This window comes from Hemibagrus wyckioides, linkage group LG02 (genome assembly GCF_019097595.1).
Source record: "Hemibagrus wyckioides isolate EC202008001 linkage group LG02, SWU_Hwy_1.0, whole genome shotgun sequence".
NCBI lineage: Eukaryota > Metazoa > Chordata > Actinopteri > Siluriformes > Bagridae > Hemibagrus > Hemibagrus wyckioides.
In genome coordinates this window covers 20459531-20476604 of record NC_080711.1, presented here as the reverse complement: position 1 = coordinate 20476604, position 17074 = coordinate 20459531, and the positions used below count along the sequence as shown (strand labels likewise).

The window sequence follows — 17074 nt, the reverse complement described above, 5'->3', positions numbered from 1 at the left end:
TAAAATAAATATTAGACCCTTTACTGGTACTCCTGATTTACTTATTATTTTTTGTCCCTCAAATATCATTTGCTGCATTAAAGTATTCAGAAAAAAACAACATACATTTTGTACATTTGAGTGTTGATTAAAAGATGACCGATGTGATGGGTATGGGTGGGGTTAGTCAAAATATCTGTGGGAGTGGGTGGGGTTAAACATGAGTGTCTCTGTGATTGGGAAGGATTAGGAACAAGTGTCTGTGGGAATGGGTGGGGTTAATCGTGAGTGTCTGTGGAAGTGGAATTGGTTAGTGACAAGTTTCTGTGGGATTAGGTGAGGTTAGTCACTAGTGTCTGTGGGATTAGGTGAGGTTAGTCACTAGTGTCAGTGGGATTAGGTGAGGTTAGTCACTAGTGTCTGTGGGTGTGGTGGGGTTAGTCACTAGTGTCTGTGGGATTAGGTGAGGTTAGTCACTAGTGTCTGTGGGATTAGGTGAGGTTAGTCACTAGTGTCTGTGGGTGTGGTGGGGTTAGTCCCGAATGTGTGTAGGAGTGAGTGAGATTAGTCACAAATGTCAGTGAGAGAGGGTGAGGTTAATTACTAGTGTCTGTCGGAGTGGAAGGGGTTAGTGACAAGTTTCTGTGGGAGTGGTTGGGGTTAGTCACAAATGTCTGTGTGAGTGTGTATGGTTAGTCACTAGTGTCTTTGGGAGTAGGTGGGGTTACTCATAAATGTCTGTGTGAGTGGGTGGTGTTAGTCACTAGTGTCTGTGGAATTTGGGGGTGGGGGGAAGTCGCAAGTGTGTGTGGGGGTGGAAGGAGTTATTCAAAGGTGTCTGCTGGAGTAGGTGGGGTTGTTCAGGAGTGTCTGTGGCAGTGGTTGGGGATAGTCTCTAGTGTCTGTGGGACTAAGTAGGGTTAGTCAAGAGTGTCTGTGGATGTGTATGTAGAATTAATCAATATGGGAGTGAATGGGATCAGTTAAATTTTACAGTGGAGCAACAAGGATAAATCAATATTTATTAAGGAGCAGGTGGGAATATTCAAGACTGTATATAGGTACAGGCAGGATTTGTCAAGGCTGTCCTCAGGATGTGTTGGGATTGGACAGCATTTTGTCTGTTGTGGGTGCGAGTAGGGTACATGCAGTATGTTTTTGCCAGACATCTGGCTGTTTTGCCTCTGTATTCACACAGTGCTGCATTGGAACTTTGTTCATCAAACCATTCTTTATAAAAGACAGACTCACCAGGACATTGGGGAAGTTCAGTGGTATTCTGATCACGGCTGACGTGATTTTCTACATGGCAGGTAACTTTTCCTTGATGGTCTTGTTCCAGTATGACAGTGCTGGTCCCGTTCTCCAGTTGAGGGAGTGCGTTAAAATCAGAAGTCCAGCTGAAGTGGAGGTTGTCTCCATCAGCAAAACAGTTCACTTTTATGACTCCATGGGATAAGCAGCTGTATGACACTTTCACTGAGGACACCTGAGCTGCAGATTAGAGATAAATACCTCAGAATAAATTAATAAACACATTATCAAACAAAATGCAAAATTCTAACAATATCAGAACCACTAGATTTTTTTCTGAAATTAAGTATGTATATTTTTGCATTTTAAATTAGGTGGAGCCTAATTTGCATGAATAAAAATTAAGAAATTAAAAGAAATCTTGAGAGAGCCTATAATGTGGATGAATGAAATACATTTCTAAATAAGATGAAGAACTCATTTGCATACATAATTTATAAATATGGAGACTACATTATGGATGAATGTTTATATGTTATACATTAATGAAATAACTTGTGTGCTGTGTGATGTGATTAGAGGTTGTGTGGTCCTACCTTCAATGTTCACCTGGAGAGTATAACTGCCTTTATTTCTCCCGTCTACATCAGAGATGTTTAAAGTGTATGTTCCAGAGTCGCGCCTCTCCGCACTGGTTAGTATCATAGTTTTATTATCATTAACAAACTGCCATCTTGTGAGACGTGGTGTTGGTGGGGGACTTTGGTTATTTGTATATATTAAAATTAAACTATTGAGCTTTAATTCAAACCCATCCTCCCAGGGCATTTGCAGTTGCAGATGTTGTCCCACAGCTACATAACACTGATTCCTCTGAGTAAATCTACAGACAGCAAGATCCTGAAACAGTGAACCTGCAGAGGAAGAAAAAAATCATCATTCTGTTAATTACTGTGTCCAATTATTATAGCACACTGAAATACACCTCTGATCTGTATAAACTTCAAACCTGTGTGTTTATCTTTTCCTATGATTCACCTATTTGCCGAATTTTATTTGGTAAAAATGGCAGAGAAACAATATTGATAAGAGCATTGGTGATTTAAGGAAAAATAACTGATATTTCAGCAATCTGTTGTCTTTCACTGAATGTTATATCCCCATTGAAATTAGCATTTTCCCAAACAAAATCCAAAGATAGAATTTTTATTACAAAGTATGAAATTTTGACACAATATAGATGATGCGCCATTTGCATAAACTCATAAAATATCAAATAAATTTCATACTGAATGTTAGAGAATCATATTGTAGTAGAATATTATCTTTAAATATTGTGAGTAGATATTTTTGTCAAATTGCTTTAGACTCCTTTAAACCTACATGTTAACACTGATGATGGAAATAAAAGCCTGCACAGGGTTAAGCATTAAGATCAATTCTGAATGTCAACATGTCATTTTTAAAATAAATATTAGACCCTTTACTGGTACTCCTGATTTACTTATTATTTTTTGTCCCTCAAATATCATTTGCTGCATTAAAGTATTCAGAAAAAAACAACATACATTTTGTACATTTGAGTGTTGATTAAAAGATGACCGATGTGATGGGTATGGGTGGGGTTAGTCAAAATATCTGTGGGAGTGGGTGGGGTTAAACATGAGTGTCTCTGTGATTGGGAAGGATTAGGAACAAGTGTCTGTGGGAATGGGTGGGGTTAATCGTGAGTGTCTGTGGAAGTGGAATTGGTTAGTGACAAGTTTCTGTGGGATTAGGTGAGGTTAGTCACTAGTGTCAGTGGGATTAGGTGAGGTTAGTCACTAGTGTCTGTGGGATTAGGTGAGGTTAGTCACTAGTGTCAGTGGGTGTGGTGAGGTTAGTCACTAGTGTCAGTGGGATTAGGTGAGGTTAGTCACTAGTGTCTGTGGGATTAGGTGAGGTTAGTCACTAGTGTCAGTGGGTGTGGTGAGGTTAGTCACTAGTGTCAGTGGGATTAGGTGAGGTTAGTCACTAGTGTCTGTGGGTGTGGTGGGGTTAGTCACTAGTGTCTGTGGGATTAGGTGAGGTTAGTCACTAGTGTCTGTGGGTGTGGGTGGGGTTAGTCCCGAATGTGTGTAGGAGTGAGTGAGATTAGTCACAAATGTCAGTGAGAGAGGGTGAGGTTAATTACTAGTGTCTGTCGGAGTGGAAGGGGTTAGTGACAAGTTTCTGTGGGAGTGGTTGGGGTTAGTCACAAATGTCTGTGTGAGTGTGTAGGGTTAGTCACTAGTGTCTTTGGGAGTAGGTGGGGTTACTCATAAATGTCTGTGTGAGTGGGTAGTGTTAGTCACTAGTGTCTGTGGAATTTGGGGGTGGGGGGAAGTCGCAAGTGTGTGTGGGGGTGGAAGGAGTTATTCAAAGGTGTCTGCTGGAGTAGGTGGGGTTGTTCAGGAGTGTCTGTGGCAGTGGTTGGGGATAGTCTCTAGTGTCTGTGGGAGTAAGTAGGGTTAGTCAAGAGTGTCTGTGGATGTGTATGTAGAATTAATCAATATGGGAGTGAATGGGATCAGTTAAATTTTACAGTGGAGCAACAAGGATAAATCAATATTTATTAAGGAGCAGGTGGGAATATTCAAGACTGTATATAGGTACAGGCAGGATTTGTCAAGGCTGTCCTCAGGATGTGTTGGGATTGGACAGCATTTTGTCTGTTGTGGGTGCGAGTAGGGTACATGCAGTATGTTTTTGCCAGACATCTGGCTGTTTTGCCTCTGTATTCACACAGTGCTGCATTGGAACTTTGTTCATCAAACCATTCTTTATAAAAGACAGACTCACCAGGACATTGGGGAAGTTCAGTGGTATTCTGATCACGGCTGACGTGATTTTCTACATGGCAGGTGACTTTTCCTTGATGGTCTTGTTCCAGTATGACAGTGCTGGTCCCGTTCTCCAGTTGAGGGAGTGCGTTAAAATCAGAAGTCCAGCTGAAGTGGAGGTTGTCTCCATCAGCAGAACAGTTCACTTTTACGACTCCATACGATAAGCAGCTGTATGTCACTTTCACTGAGGACACCTGAGCTGCAGATTACAGATAAACACCTCAGAATAAATTCCTAAACACATTCTCAACCAAAAATTTAATATTTTAACATCAAAAACACTGGATTTTTTTTTAACTTAGGTACGTATATTTTTGCATTTTTAATTAGGTGGAGCCTAATTTGCATAATTACAAATTTAAATCTAAAAAGAAACCTTGTGAGAGCCTATAGTGTGAATGAATGAAAAACATTTTCATATAAGATGAAGAGTCATTTGCATTCATGAATTTTAAAATATAAAGACTGTTGTGTGGATTTCACGTCTGGGCACCCCCGCCCTGTGCAGGGCTCGAACCCAGACCTCCGTGGTAGCACGTGCACCGGCATGCCATGGAGACAGACCCATAAGCGTGATTCAAAGAAGCACTGCTTTATTAACATAAACACAAGACATGGGGTAGACTAACTAGACACTAGACATGACATGGCACTAACCTGGACCTAAAACAAACAAAAAACCAAAATATAAAACATGGCATAAACCTGAACGCGGACATGACATAACCATAAACAAAGAACGTAACATCAAACAGTCAACGATGACCGACGAGGACATGTACACAAAGATCCCTATTTATTAGTGGTGGGCCGTGGACCTAGGTCTTCACTGGTGTCCTTCCTGAATTAATCCACCTCTATACCATCATTATGAAGCCACCATGGGCATCGCTAGGCCATTTTCTACTCAGCCTTCCTAAAATTCTGCGATTCTCCATAAACTGTACACAAATTGGTGATCGCCTCACTCCCCTTTAAATTTCATATGAAAATGGCGGCAGACTTCGGCTCTTCCCCGTCTTTCAGCGCGTTCTTCAATCCGCAGACCGCGGCGTCACAGAGCGAGGATCAGAGGACAAGTGTGTGTGTGAGTGTGTGTGTGTGTGATCAGGAAGACTCGTATTTGCCTTGTTCAGTACTAAAATGTTATACACATCTATCCAATACAGTGGAATGCTGCAATAAGTTTACCATCATACCCTGTTAGTCAAACCTTTATTTTATTTCATTTATTTTTTACTATTATACCCTCATTGGGGGTGAGCCCCCCTTAAATGAAAATTCTAGAGTTGCCCCTGGAAGCCATGGCAATAGATACTAATCAACCATTAAATAACAAAGTAAAAAAGAAATTAGGTTACAGTATTTCACACCTCACAAGGAATAGTAAATTTATTATGGTTACTTTTCTCAAAAAGACATTCTTGATGCCGTATGCAGCAGAAATGAGACACAGCAAATATAGAAACAATGTATGGGTGGGTCGCTGCCTCTGACTTCTCCAATAATCCAAACAAAGGACGGGAAATTGCTGACGTAATCGTATGCCTGCTAGATGGCCTCAGTGATGCCAACTCGAAACCTGATTGGTTAAGGGAACAATTTCATTGCCACTTATTTAAGCTACGGGCGCCTGCACTATTGAGTCTGAAGGCCTTAAAGCAGAATTTCACTCTGGGAACAAATGATGTCAGCCACTGGCTGAAATATGATTGGATAAATACTCTTATCATAAATATACACTACTGGAAGCAGCGCAACCGAGAGAAAAGCTATGAAATGTAGAGAATAGACTATTGGGAATAATTTAATACACATTCATGGAAAAATATATTAAATATATTAAAATGCAAGTCAGTGATTCAGATCACTGCTGTTTAGGCCAGCAGAGAAGGCCTTGCTGGCCCTGACGGTCCGCCACTGATAGCACAAAACACACACAAAGAAGCAGGCTTCCGAGATTCGCCTGCCCACACACTCTCCAGGCTTGGCAGGGAACTGTCCAGCTGTTCCTGACAGTGTGTGAATGTTCATGTTATACATATTTATGAAATACATTGTAGTGTGCCGTGTGATGTGATTAGAGGTTGTGTGGTCCTACCTTCAGTGTTCACTTGGAGAGTATAACTGCCTTTACTTCTCCCATGTACATCATACATGTTTAAAGTGTATGTTCCAGAGTCGTTCCTCTCTGCACTGGTTAGTATCATAGTTTTATTATCATTAACAAACTGCCATCTTGGGAGACGTAGTGTTGGTGGGGGACTTTGGGTTTTTCTATATCTTAAAATTAAATCAGTGTTTGTCTTTAGTTCAAACCCATCCTCCCAGGGCATTTGCAGTTGCAGATGTTGTCCCACAGCTACATAACACTGATTCCTCTGAGTAAATCTACAGACAACATGATCTTGAAACAGCAAACCTGCAGAGGAAGAAAAAATCATCAGCATTCTGTTGATATTATTGGACGCTGAAACACACCTCTGATCTGTGTGAACTTCAAAATTGTGTGTTCATGTTCTCTATTGATTCACCTATTTGCTGAATTTTATTTGGAAAAAATGACAGAGAAGCAATACTGATGAGAGAATAAGTGATAATAAGATATATAAATAAATATATAATATAATATATTATATAATATAATATAATAAATATCCTTTTAAGGATAAATAAACAATATATCTGGAAACTGAAAAGAAAATTGACACAATATAGATGATGCACCATTTGCATAAACACATAAAATATGCAATAAAATATATATTGAATGTTGGAGAATCATTTTGTAGTAGCATATTGTCTTTAAATATTGTCATTAGATATTTTTGTCAAATTGCTTTAGACTCCTTTAAAGCTACATGTTAACACTGATGATGGAAAAGAAAAGTGTGTGAGGTTAATCAAGAGAGTCTGTGGAAGTGGAAGGGGTTAGTGACAAGTTTCTTGGGGTTAGTCATTAGTGTCTGTGGGAGTGGGTGGGGTTAGGCCCAAGTGTCTGTAGGAGTGTGTAAGGTTAGTTACAAATGGCAGTGAGAGAGGGCGAGGTTAATCACTAGTGTCTATGGGAATCGGTACAGTTATTCACTAGTGCCTGTGGGAGTGGGTGTCATTAGTCCCAAGTGTCTGTAGGAGTGAGTAAGGTTAGTCAAAAATCCCAGTGACAGAGAGTGTTTAATCACTAGTGTCTGTGGGAGTGAGTGGTGTTAGTCACAAGTGTCTGTGGGAGTGGGTGGGGTTAGTCACAAATATCTGTAGAAGTGGGTGAGTTTAGTCCCAAGTTTCTGTAGGAGTGAGTAAGGTTAGTGACAGATGTCAGTGAGAGAGGGTGGGGTTAATCACTATTGTCTGTGGGAGTGGGTGGTGTTAGTCACATGTGTCTGTGTAAGGAGGTGGGGTTATTCAAGAGTGCCTGTGCCAGTGGGTGGTGTTAGTCACTAGTGTCTGTGGGAGTAAGTAGGGTCAAGAGTGTCTGTAGATGTGTAAAAAAATTACACAATAGTGTCTATGTGAGCGAATAGGATCAGTTAAACTTTATAGTAGAGCAACGAGGATAAATCAAAATTTGTAAAGGAGCAGGTGGGAATATTCAGACTTGTATTTCTGTGTATCTTTTCCAGTTGATTTACTTATTTTCTGGATTTAGTTTGGAAAAAAAAAGACAAACAGTATTGATCACAGCATCAGTGATTATCTGATTAATAAACCATATTTCAGCAAACTGTTATTTTTCACTGCAAATTGTTTTCCATTTGAAATTAGCATTTTTCCTCAACATCATCCAAAGACTAGAATTTTAATTATATAAAAAGCATGAAAATGCACCATTTGGATAAACATATAATAATTCAATAAAATGCATGCTGAATGCTGTAGAATCATATTTTACTTTGTGATCAGATATTTTTTTGTCATATTGCTTTAGAATAAAATGTAGAAGAAATGTCTGTCTTGGAAAAAAAAATCCGGATTCAACAGAACAAAACTAACCCACAAGCTACCAAAATAGGAGCTGCATATTAATTGTCCTACCAGATGAAATAACTGTAACAATTCACCAGAGGCAGATTGAGTAGGATCTATTTGCGGTTTATTTGAATAATTTAAAACGTAAGGCAGGAATCAAAAACAAGAAGAGGCAATAAAGTCAAACTGTGATGGAAATAAATCCATAGATACTAGGCAAACTCAGAAAACCTGAAAACATAAACAAATAGACAATTAGAACACAATTGCAGCATAAAGAGCTCTGTAATGTCACAATAACAATACTTCGCATCATTCGCATCATCAGAATTTAGGTGACGGCTCCCTCTGGCAGACAGATGCCAGTGGTTTCTTAAAGATGCATGTCACTAAGTACCCTGAGCAGCTCTAGGACACTCATTGATTGGTTCATCTTATTCCATACTACAGGCAGAAACTTGAATCTGATAAACCTCAAAACAGTGAAAAGATGGACCAGTGAGGCAAAGTAGGAGCTACAGGACTGCCTTGCCTGCACAAATTAGAGTGTTTTTGTAGCTGCAACTAAAAATCTAACTGACTGCCACTGACGTTTTACATAAATTTTTGTGGAGAAGTATGTGTGCCAACCAAAACCTTCTGCACAAATAACAACAACAAGCCATGGTTTGTGTCAGATTAAAACAATTTCACCAGGCCACAGAGGATGCCTTCAGAAGTGGGTATAGATCCGTGTACAAACAGGCCAGGAACATGCTGACAAAGGAAATCAGACTGGCTAAAAAGCTGTAAAGCTGAAAAGCAGGTTTTCAGCTAATCATCCTGCATTAGTGTGGAGAGGCCTGCAAGAGCTCACACACTACAAGAGACCACCCCTCCCATCTGAGACAAACAAAGACTTGGCTCATGACCTCAACACCTTCAACTGCAGATACGAAAAGAACATCTTCACACCTCTCATCCACCCCAGCCCACTGACTGCCCCATCACACCTCTGATAACCTTCATAACAGCTCCTCCCAATACTCAAGCAGCACTCACAATTTGCAAAAAGGATGTGAAACCAGGAAAGCACCCAACCCAAAAGGCATCTCCCCCTCCTGCCTCAAAGCATTTGCTAACCAACTGGATCCAATCTTCACCAGTATCTTTAAAAGATCACTGGAGCTGTGTGAAATTCCCCTACTGTTTCAAACACACCATCATTCCAATCCCCAAGAAACTCTCCATCAGAGGACTAAGTGATTACAGGAATGTCGCTCTGACATCTGCCATCATGAAGTCCTTTAAGCAGCTGGTATCAACCCATCTGAAAAATATCACAGGACAGTTGCTGGATCCCCCACAGTTTGCTTACCAAGCAAACAGGTCAGTCGATGATGTGGATTAACATGGAGCTGCACTACATCCTGCAAAACTTTGACTACACAGGGACATATGCACCGAATTTGTTTGTTAACTTCAGTCTGGCTTCTAACACAATAATCCCAGAAATCGTCTCCCCAAAACTCCTCTAGCTAACTGTACTCACTGCCATCTCTCAGTGGATCACTAGCTTCCTGACAGGCAAGAAACAGCAGGTAAGGCCAGGCACAGTTACCTCTAGTATATGGACAGTCAGCACTGGCACTCAGGGATGTGTCCTCTCTCCACTGCCATTCTCCCTTTATACTAATGACTGCACCTCCAAGGACCCAACTGTTAAACTCCTCAAGTTTGCAGATGACACTATGCTCATTGGACTCATCCAAGATGTTGATAAGTCTGCATGTCACCAGGAGGTGGAGTGGCTAGTACTTTGGTGCTGTCATAACAATCTGGAGATGAACAAAATCTCAAAACAGTGAAAATGACAGTTGCCTTTAGAAGATACCAGTCAACACTACTTCCCCTCACAATATCCAACAGCCCAGGGTTATGCTACTACCATTTCCCAAGACCTAAAGTCGGAGTCCAATTAAAACTCCATCCTCAGAAAGGCCCAGCGGTACCAGGATGTACTTCCTGTGCCACTTGTGGCAGTGTGGTCTGCCACAGTAGCTGTTGGTACAGTTCTACACTGCAGTCTGCACTGCAACCTGTCCTGTGCACATCCATCACTGTTTGGTTTGATGCAGCCACAAAAAAATGACAGGCACAGACTGCAGCAAACAATAAAAACAACAGAAAAAATCATTGGTGTTTCTCTTCCCACTTTCCGTGACTTGTACTCTACAAGAACTATGAAATGGGCAGAAAAAATAGATTTAAATAGATTACAGACCCCAGAACATTACACACCAAAACAGCCAGGCGTAATCTTCATAAACAGCTGACCAACATGCTCTTGTTACACTTATCTACATATACTGTACTGTAAGAACAGTCACTCACCACTTTATCCCCATATGTTACACACACTATTACTGCGCTACTATGAACTTTCATACTTTACAGTATATACATTTATAGCCTGTCTCATAATCTGTATATTGTGGACTTTATATTGTGGATTTATTTCTTTTTTTCTGTATACCATTGTTATATCTGTACTTTTGAGGGTCACCAACAGGTGGTAACAAATTCCTTGTGTATTTAAACACATTTGACCAATAAACCTGATTCTGATTCTGATATGGGGACAGGCAGGATTAAACAAGGCTGTCCTCAGGATTTGTTGGGATTGGACAGAATTTTTTTTCTGATGTGGGTGTGGTTGCCTCGGTATTTACAAACTGCTGCATTGGAATTTTGTTCATCAGATCATTTTTTATAAAAGACAGACTCACCAGGACATTGGTGGAGTTCAGTGGTGTTGTGGTCACGGCTGACATGATTTTCTACGTGGCAGGTGACTTTTCCTTGATGGTCTTGTTCCAGTATGACAGTGCTGCTCCCGTTCTTCAGTTGAGGGAGTGCGTTAAAATCAGAATTCCAGTTGAAGCGGAGGTTGTCTCCATCAGCAGAGCAGTTCACTTTCATGACTCCAGTGGGCAAGCAGCTGTATGACACTTTCACTGAGGACACTGGAGCTGCAGATAAACACCTTAAATTAAACTACTAAATGCATTATCAAACCAAAAATGCCTGAAAAAAAAATCAGAAACACAGCAACGAACCTAAAACAGAAACAGGGAGAGGAACGATGACTTTCTCTTGAGAGCCTCCTCACTGTCTAGTAAAAATTTAAATTCTAACAACATCAAAAACCTAGAAATATTTCATGAAATTAAGTATGTACATTTCTGTATTTTTACTTAGATGGAGCCCCATTTGCATAAATAAATATAAAATTATAAAACAAAATCTTAAGAGAGACTGTTGTGTGGATCAGGGGTTTCTAACACGTCAACGCACTTTTGAGTACAGCTTGCCTAAAGGTTCATGGACTATGGCAATAAGCTGTGTAAAAATGTTACTAATAATATAACACAACACTTAGTGTTGCTAGATCAGCGTATCTTTCTGCCCTAATCGAAAATAACAAAAACAATCCTAAATTTTTATTTAGTACTGTAGCAAAACTAACTAGGAGTAAAACCACTGTAGAAAAGTGCACACCATCTACATTTAGCAGCAATGACTTCATGAATTTCTTCAATGAAAAAATTGACAATATCAGGCAAAAAATTCAGTCTATTAATTTAAAACCAAATTATTTTTTAGATAATTCTTTAGATAATATAGCTATTTCTGATCAGAGCTTAGAATGCTTCACTCCACTTCAAGAGCCTGATCTAATTTCACTAATTTCCTCTTCAAAACTTTCTACCTGCATCCTAGATCCTTTACCCACGTCTTTCTTTAAACAGATATTACCAGTAGCTACCGAACCCCTTCTAAAAATCATTAATTCTTCCCTAAGCACTGGTTATGTGCCTAAATCTTTTAAGCTAGCAGTTATCAAACCCTTGATTAAAAAACCGGATCTCGACCCCTGTCAGCTGTCTAACTATAGACCGATATCAAACCTGCCCTTTATCTCCAAGATCCTAGAAAAGGCTGTAGCACAGCAGTTATGTTCATACCTGCATAGAAATAACATTTATGAAATGTATCAGTCAGGATTTAGGCCTCATCATAGCACAGAGACAGCACTGGTAAAAGTGGTAAATGACCTGTTACTGGCTTCTGATCAGGGTTGTGTCTCCTTACTGGTGATACTGGATCTTAGTGCAGCTTTTGGCACCATTTACCACACTGTTCTACTTGATAGACAGGAACATGTTGTTGGTGTTAAAGGAACAGCCCTCTCCTGGCTCAGCTCTTATTTGACTGACCGTTATCAGTTTGTAGATCTAGATGGTGACTTCTCCATGCATACCAAGGTTATGTTCAGTGTTCCACAAGGTTCTGTTTTAGGCCCACTGCTTTTTTCCCTATATATGCTACCCCTTGGTGCAATTATTCATAGACATGGTATTAGCTTCCACTGTTATGCCGATGACACATAGCTATATGTCTCAGCTAAGTCAGATGAGAGACACCAGCTTATTAAGATAGAAGAATGTGTAAAGGACATTAGACATTGGATGTCCACTAACTTCCTCCTGCTTAATTTGGACAAGACAGAGGTGCTTGTACTAGGACTACATGCAGCTAGAAGTGAGCTTTCTGATTACAGAGTAACAGTGGATGGTCTTTTGTTTTCATCTTGTTCAGCAGTAAAAGATCTTGGTGTGATTATTGATTCTGGTCTCTCGTTTGAAGCTCATGTAGATAAAATCACTAGGGTAGCCTTCTTCCATCTCAGAAATATTGCTAAGATAAGAAATATGATGTCACTTCATGATGCAGAGAAACTAGTTTATGCTTTTGTTGCCTCTAGGTTGGATTATTGTAATGTCTAACTGTCTGGATATTCTGGTAGGAGCATAAACAAGCTCCAGTTAGTCCAGAATACAGCAGCTAGAGTCCTAACTAGAACCAGAAGATATGAATACATCACTCCTATTTTAGCCACACTACACTGGCTCCCAGTCAAATTTCTCATTGATTATAAAATACTGTTACTAACCATTAAAGCACTAAATGGTCTCGCACCACAGTACCTGAGCGATCTTTTAGTCTTTTATGATCCGCCACGCCTACTCCAATCAAAGGGTGCTGGTTACTTGGTAGTACCCCAAGTAGCAAAGGCTACAGCAGGGGGCAGAGCTTTCTCTTTCAAAGCCCCAAAGTTATGGAACAGCCTTCCAATTAGTGTTCAGGGTTCAGACACAGTCTCAATGTTTAAGTCTAGGCTGAAGACAAATTTGTTTAGTCAAGCTTTTAATATATAGTTCTTAGGTAAAGGAGCAGATCTGGAAGGTTCATGGGCATAGAGTGTTTGGTGTACTGGGATGTGATGGATGCTGTCATCTTACCACCCTCGCAAGTCGCTCAGGTTTGCTGACTGTGAAGTGGTTGGCTTCATGTCCCGGGAAGCCTTCATGTCTGTCACCTTCTGGCTCTCCCTTTTAGTTATGCTGTAATAGCTAGTCCTGCCGGAGTCCCTGCCTGCACTTAATCATAATCTACATGGTCTTAAACATCACATGATCAGAATCATACTTAATATCTTTCTCTTTCTCCCTCTGTCTTTCTCTGTCGAGCTACACACCCCACTCCTGAGCTCCCACTGTTTGCCAGTCCCATTGTGACCACTGCCCTACCCCTGGTCGGAGTCTCGGCGCTTGATGGTGCCCATTGATGCTGTGGATGGATCTGTGTGGACCAGGAGACAGCCATGGACAGAGCCACTTGGGGACTTTCATGCAGTCACAGATCTGCCATTACATCTGTCAGCTTGTGACAGCAAAGAATTAGTGTCTATAATGACCTTAGAAACTACACTGACATAATAGTTCCTCATGGGCCATTGATTTCTGTTATTGAAAGGACATTAATCAGTTACAGTTACATTATTTACTGTTTAGTGTCACCCAAATGAGGATGGTTCCTCTCAAGGTTTCTTCCTTATTCCATCCCAGGGAGGTTTTCCTTGCCACCATCGCCACAGGCTTGCTTATTAGGGATAAAATAGTTTAATCATTAAATTTAATGCTTGACTCATATTTCTAGTTATTTAGTTATTTTTATTTTCATTTTTCCCCTCCCCTTTCTCTGTTTTTCTTCTTTTAAGAATTCTTCTTCTTTTTTTGAATTGAATTGAATTTTGTCAAAGAAGCTATCAGAGGAAAAAAGGTTGGAGACCCCTGGTGTGGATGAATGTTTATATTTTATACATTTATAAAATAACTTGTAGTGTGCTGTGTGATGTGATTAGAGGTTGTGTGGTCCTACCTTCAATGTTCACCTGGAGAGTAGAACTGCTTTTATCTTTCCCGTCTACATCATAGATGTTTAAAGTGTATGTTCCAGAGTCGCTCCTCTCTGCACTGGTTAGTATCATAGTTTTATTATCATTAACAAACTTCCATCTTGGGAGACGTGGTGTTGGTGGGGAACTTTGGGTTTTTCTATATCTTAAAATTAAACTAGTAAGCTTTAGGTCAAACACATCCTCCTGGGGCATTTGCAGGTGCAGTTGTTGTCCCACAGCTACATAACACTGATTCCTCTGAGTAAATCTACAGACAGCAGGATCCTGAAATAACAAACCTGCAGAGGAGGAAAAAAATAATCATCAGATTTATTTATTATTGCACATTGAAACACACCTCTAATCTGTAAACTTAACATTGTGTCTTCTCCAAGTGATAATTTACTTTTTGTTACAGTTTATTTGGGAATAAAATGGTAGGAAAAACACTGTAACAGCACAGAACAAAACAAACATCATCCAAAACAACATCCAAATTTTAATTATATACAAATTAATCAAAATGACACAAAATAGAAGATTCACCATTTGCATAAACACATAAAATAATTCCCAAATATTCATATATATTATCAGATATTGTAGAATTTTATTGTAGTAGAATACAGTCTTTAAGTATTGTGATTAATATTTTTGTCAGCTCGCCCTTCCCTAAGCTGCACTGTGAAAACTGCATTTGCATTTAAAGCTACATGTTAACCCTGACAATGGAAAAGAAAAACCTACAAGGTTAAGATGTAGGATAAGAATTATTATATAGTAAACTCTATATTGGACCATTTAGTGCCTGTGGAACTCTTAATATCTTATGGATTTATGTTTTTTTTGTTTTTTGTTTGTTTGTTAGTCATTTACAGAAAATAACAACATTCTCTACTTTTCAAGTGCAGGAAGTATTCACTAAAAAACATAAAGCAGAAACTGTACAACTGCGCATGTATTAAATAAATTAATCATGCATTATTAGAGGATAAAACCTACCCATGGCAACTTGGGTGTAAATCAGCAGGATCCCAGTAATGATCAGTATTCTCATTTCTTCCAGAGAACAGTCCTCTATCTGTACTGATAAAGATCTCGGACCTGAGTGTTGAACGACTACAATAGCAAGATGAAGCTCCTTTCACAGCACTAATAACACTTTACTGAGAAAAAGAGGAAGTCCTGTGCACCATCTAGGCCCCTTGAGTTGTACGCAAGTAACTTGGAAGTTTCTTGCTTTCAAGTTTGCTGGCTAAAGCACCACTGTGGTCTGGTCGTTTTTGTCTGATAATTTCCTTGCTCATACTTACATGGTTAGACTTGGTCTATAAACCTCACACAGCAGCCTGGTCCTTTATAGGCATCTTCATTGTTGTGTTTTCCATTTCCCCCATGATCACATGCACGTGTTGGATTATCCCTTTAGTGCCAAATCATTTAAGTGCATGTTTTCTCTCTGTGTCTTGGTCTTGCTACTGTTGCTACATGTACCTCATTCTTGTCCTTGTGTTTGTTTTCTACCAGTCCTAGTGTTCATGCTTTGATGTTCTGGTTCACATATTTATCTGCACTTATATCTGCCTTTGTTAATACTACTCATCCTTTTAATCCTGAAATCCTAAATTTGACATTTTCTATTTTTATTTCAGATATATTAACTTTAATACAGGGTAGGAATGAATGTAAAAAAAAAAAAATCCAATGCAAAACATATTTCTTTCTTTCTTTCTTTCTTTCTTTCTTTCTTTCTTTCTTTCTTTCTTTCTTTCACTTTAATAGCTCTATACCAAATACATATGCATAACTGTGCTTCTGAAGTTGTGGAGAGTTACACAAATATGTTTTCCATTCATTATTACAATATAGCACACATCTGAAATCTGTATGTTTAAAAAATGAATAAATACAATTAATTGGAGAAAAAAAAAACAAAAAAAACATTGACTTTGCTGACTGTTCAGCCAATTGGCAGCAGAAAAAAAGTTTCTGCCTGTAAGTTAACAGCGGTGTAAATCCACAGGCGTTATAGGCAAGATATCACACACACACACCCATGAACACAGTCAAACTGTGAACATATTCCTTTTTTGGAATCATTTCACAGAAAACAAAAAGAAAATGTGCTGAAGTCTTATACAGTGATAGATAATACAGTATATCAGTAATCAAATAAACTAATTTTCCAATAAATATTAAATAATTTTTTTAAATACAATTTTAATAAATAGAGCCACAGCCATTTAAATCAACACCACTGAAACTTACGCATCATATAAACTAAAAGTCTATTTACAGCTGAACAATACTAGACATTTTTATCATTTATATCACTCGCATGACATTAAAAAAAGTAGAAAGCAACCTTACAAAATTTTGACTCTTCTTATGTGCAGCTCTTTTGTTAAATAGAGAAGCAGAAATGTTGGTTTAAAAAAACTGAGCAACTGAAACAGTGTGTGATCTGCTCAGGAAGCTGCAGTGTTGTGGGTTAACACTTAAAACTACAACAAGAAACTTCCTTTTTATTTTCTCTTCAATCATGAAACAATTTTTTAATCGAGTCCCAAAAGCATTACTTATGATTAAGGACCATGGTGATGGCACAGGTGTGTCCACAGGTAGGAAGAAAAAACAAGAAAAAACAGCAGAAAAATTAATATATAAGCCTTTATTTCTAAACAAGAATAACAATATTTTTTAAGATATCTTTTTTTGCTGTGAGTAC

At 39.0% G+C, this 17074-nt stretch overlaps 1 protein-coding gene across 1 annotated transcript; it reads right to left on the bottom strand.

The window, feature by feature from the left end:
• Window positions 1-4060: 4060 nt before the first annotated feature.
• LOC131364024 (uncharacterized) lies at window positions 4061-15576 on the bottom strand. The gene is made up of 4 exons (XM_058407085.1): window positions 15349-15576; window positions 14328-14645; window positions 10832-11074; window positions 4061-6519 (listed from the first exon to the last, which is right to left on the bottom strand). Exons 1-4 carry the CDS (start codon window positions 15401-15403, stop codon window positions 6143-6145), a joined length of 993 nt encoding a protein of 330 aa, XP_058263068.1. The 5' UTR covers window positions 15404-15576; the 3' UTR covers window positions 4061-6142.
• Between the last annotated feature and the right edge of the window lie 1498 nt (window positions 15577-17074).

Coding starts and splice junctions, on each gene's coding strand:
- LOC131364024 (XM_058407085.1), bottom strand. CDS start 15,403: ATGAGAATACTGATCATTACTGGGATCCTGCTGATTTACACCCAAGTT. Junction 11,075..14,327: donor TCTCCAGGTGAACATTGAAG/GTAGGACCACAC, acceptor GTTTATCTGCAG/CTCCAGTGTCCTCAGTGAAA. Junction 6,520..10,831: donor TGAACTCCACCAATGTCCTG/GTGAGTCTGTCT, acceptor CTTCCTCTGCAG/GTTTGCTGTTTCAAGATCAT.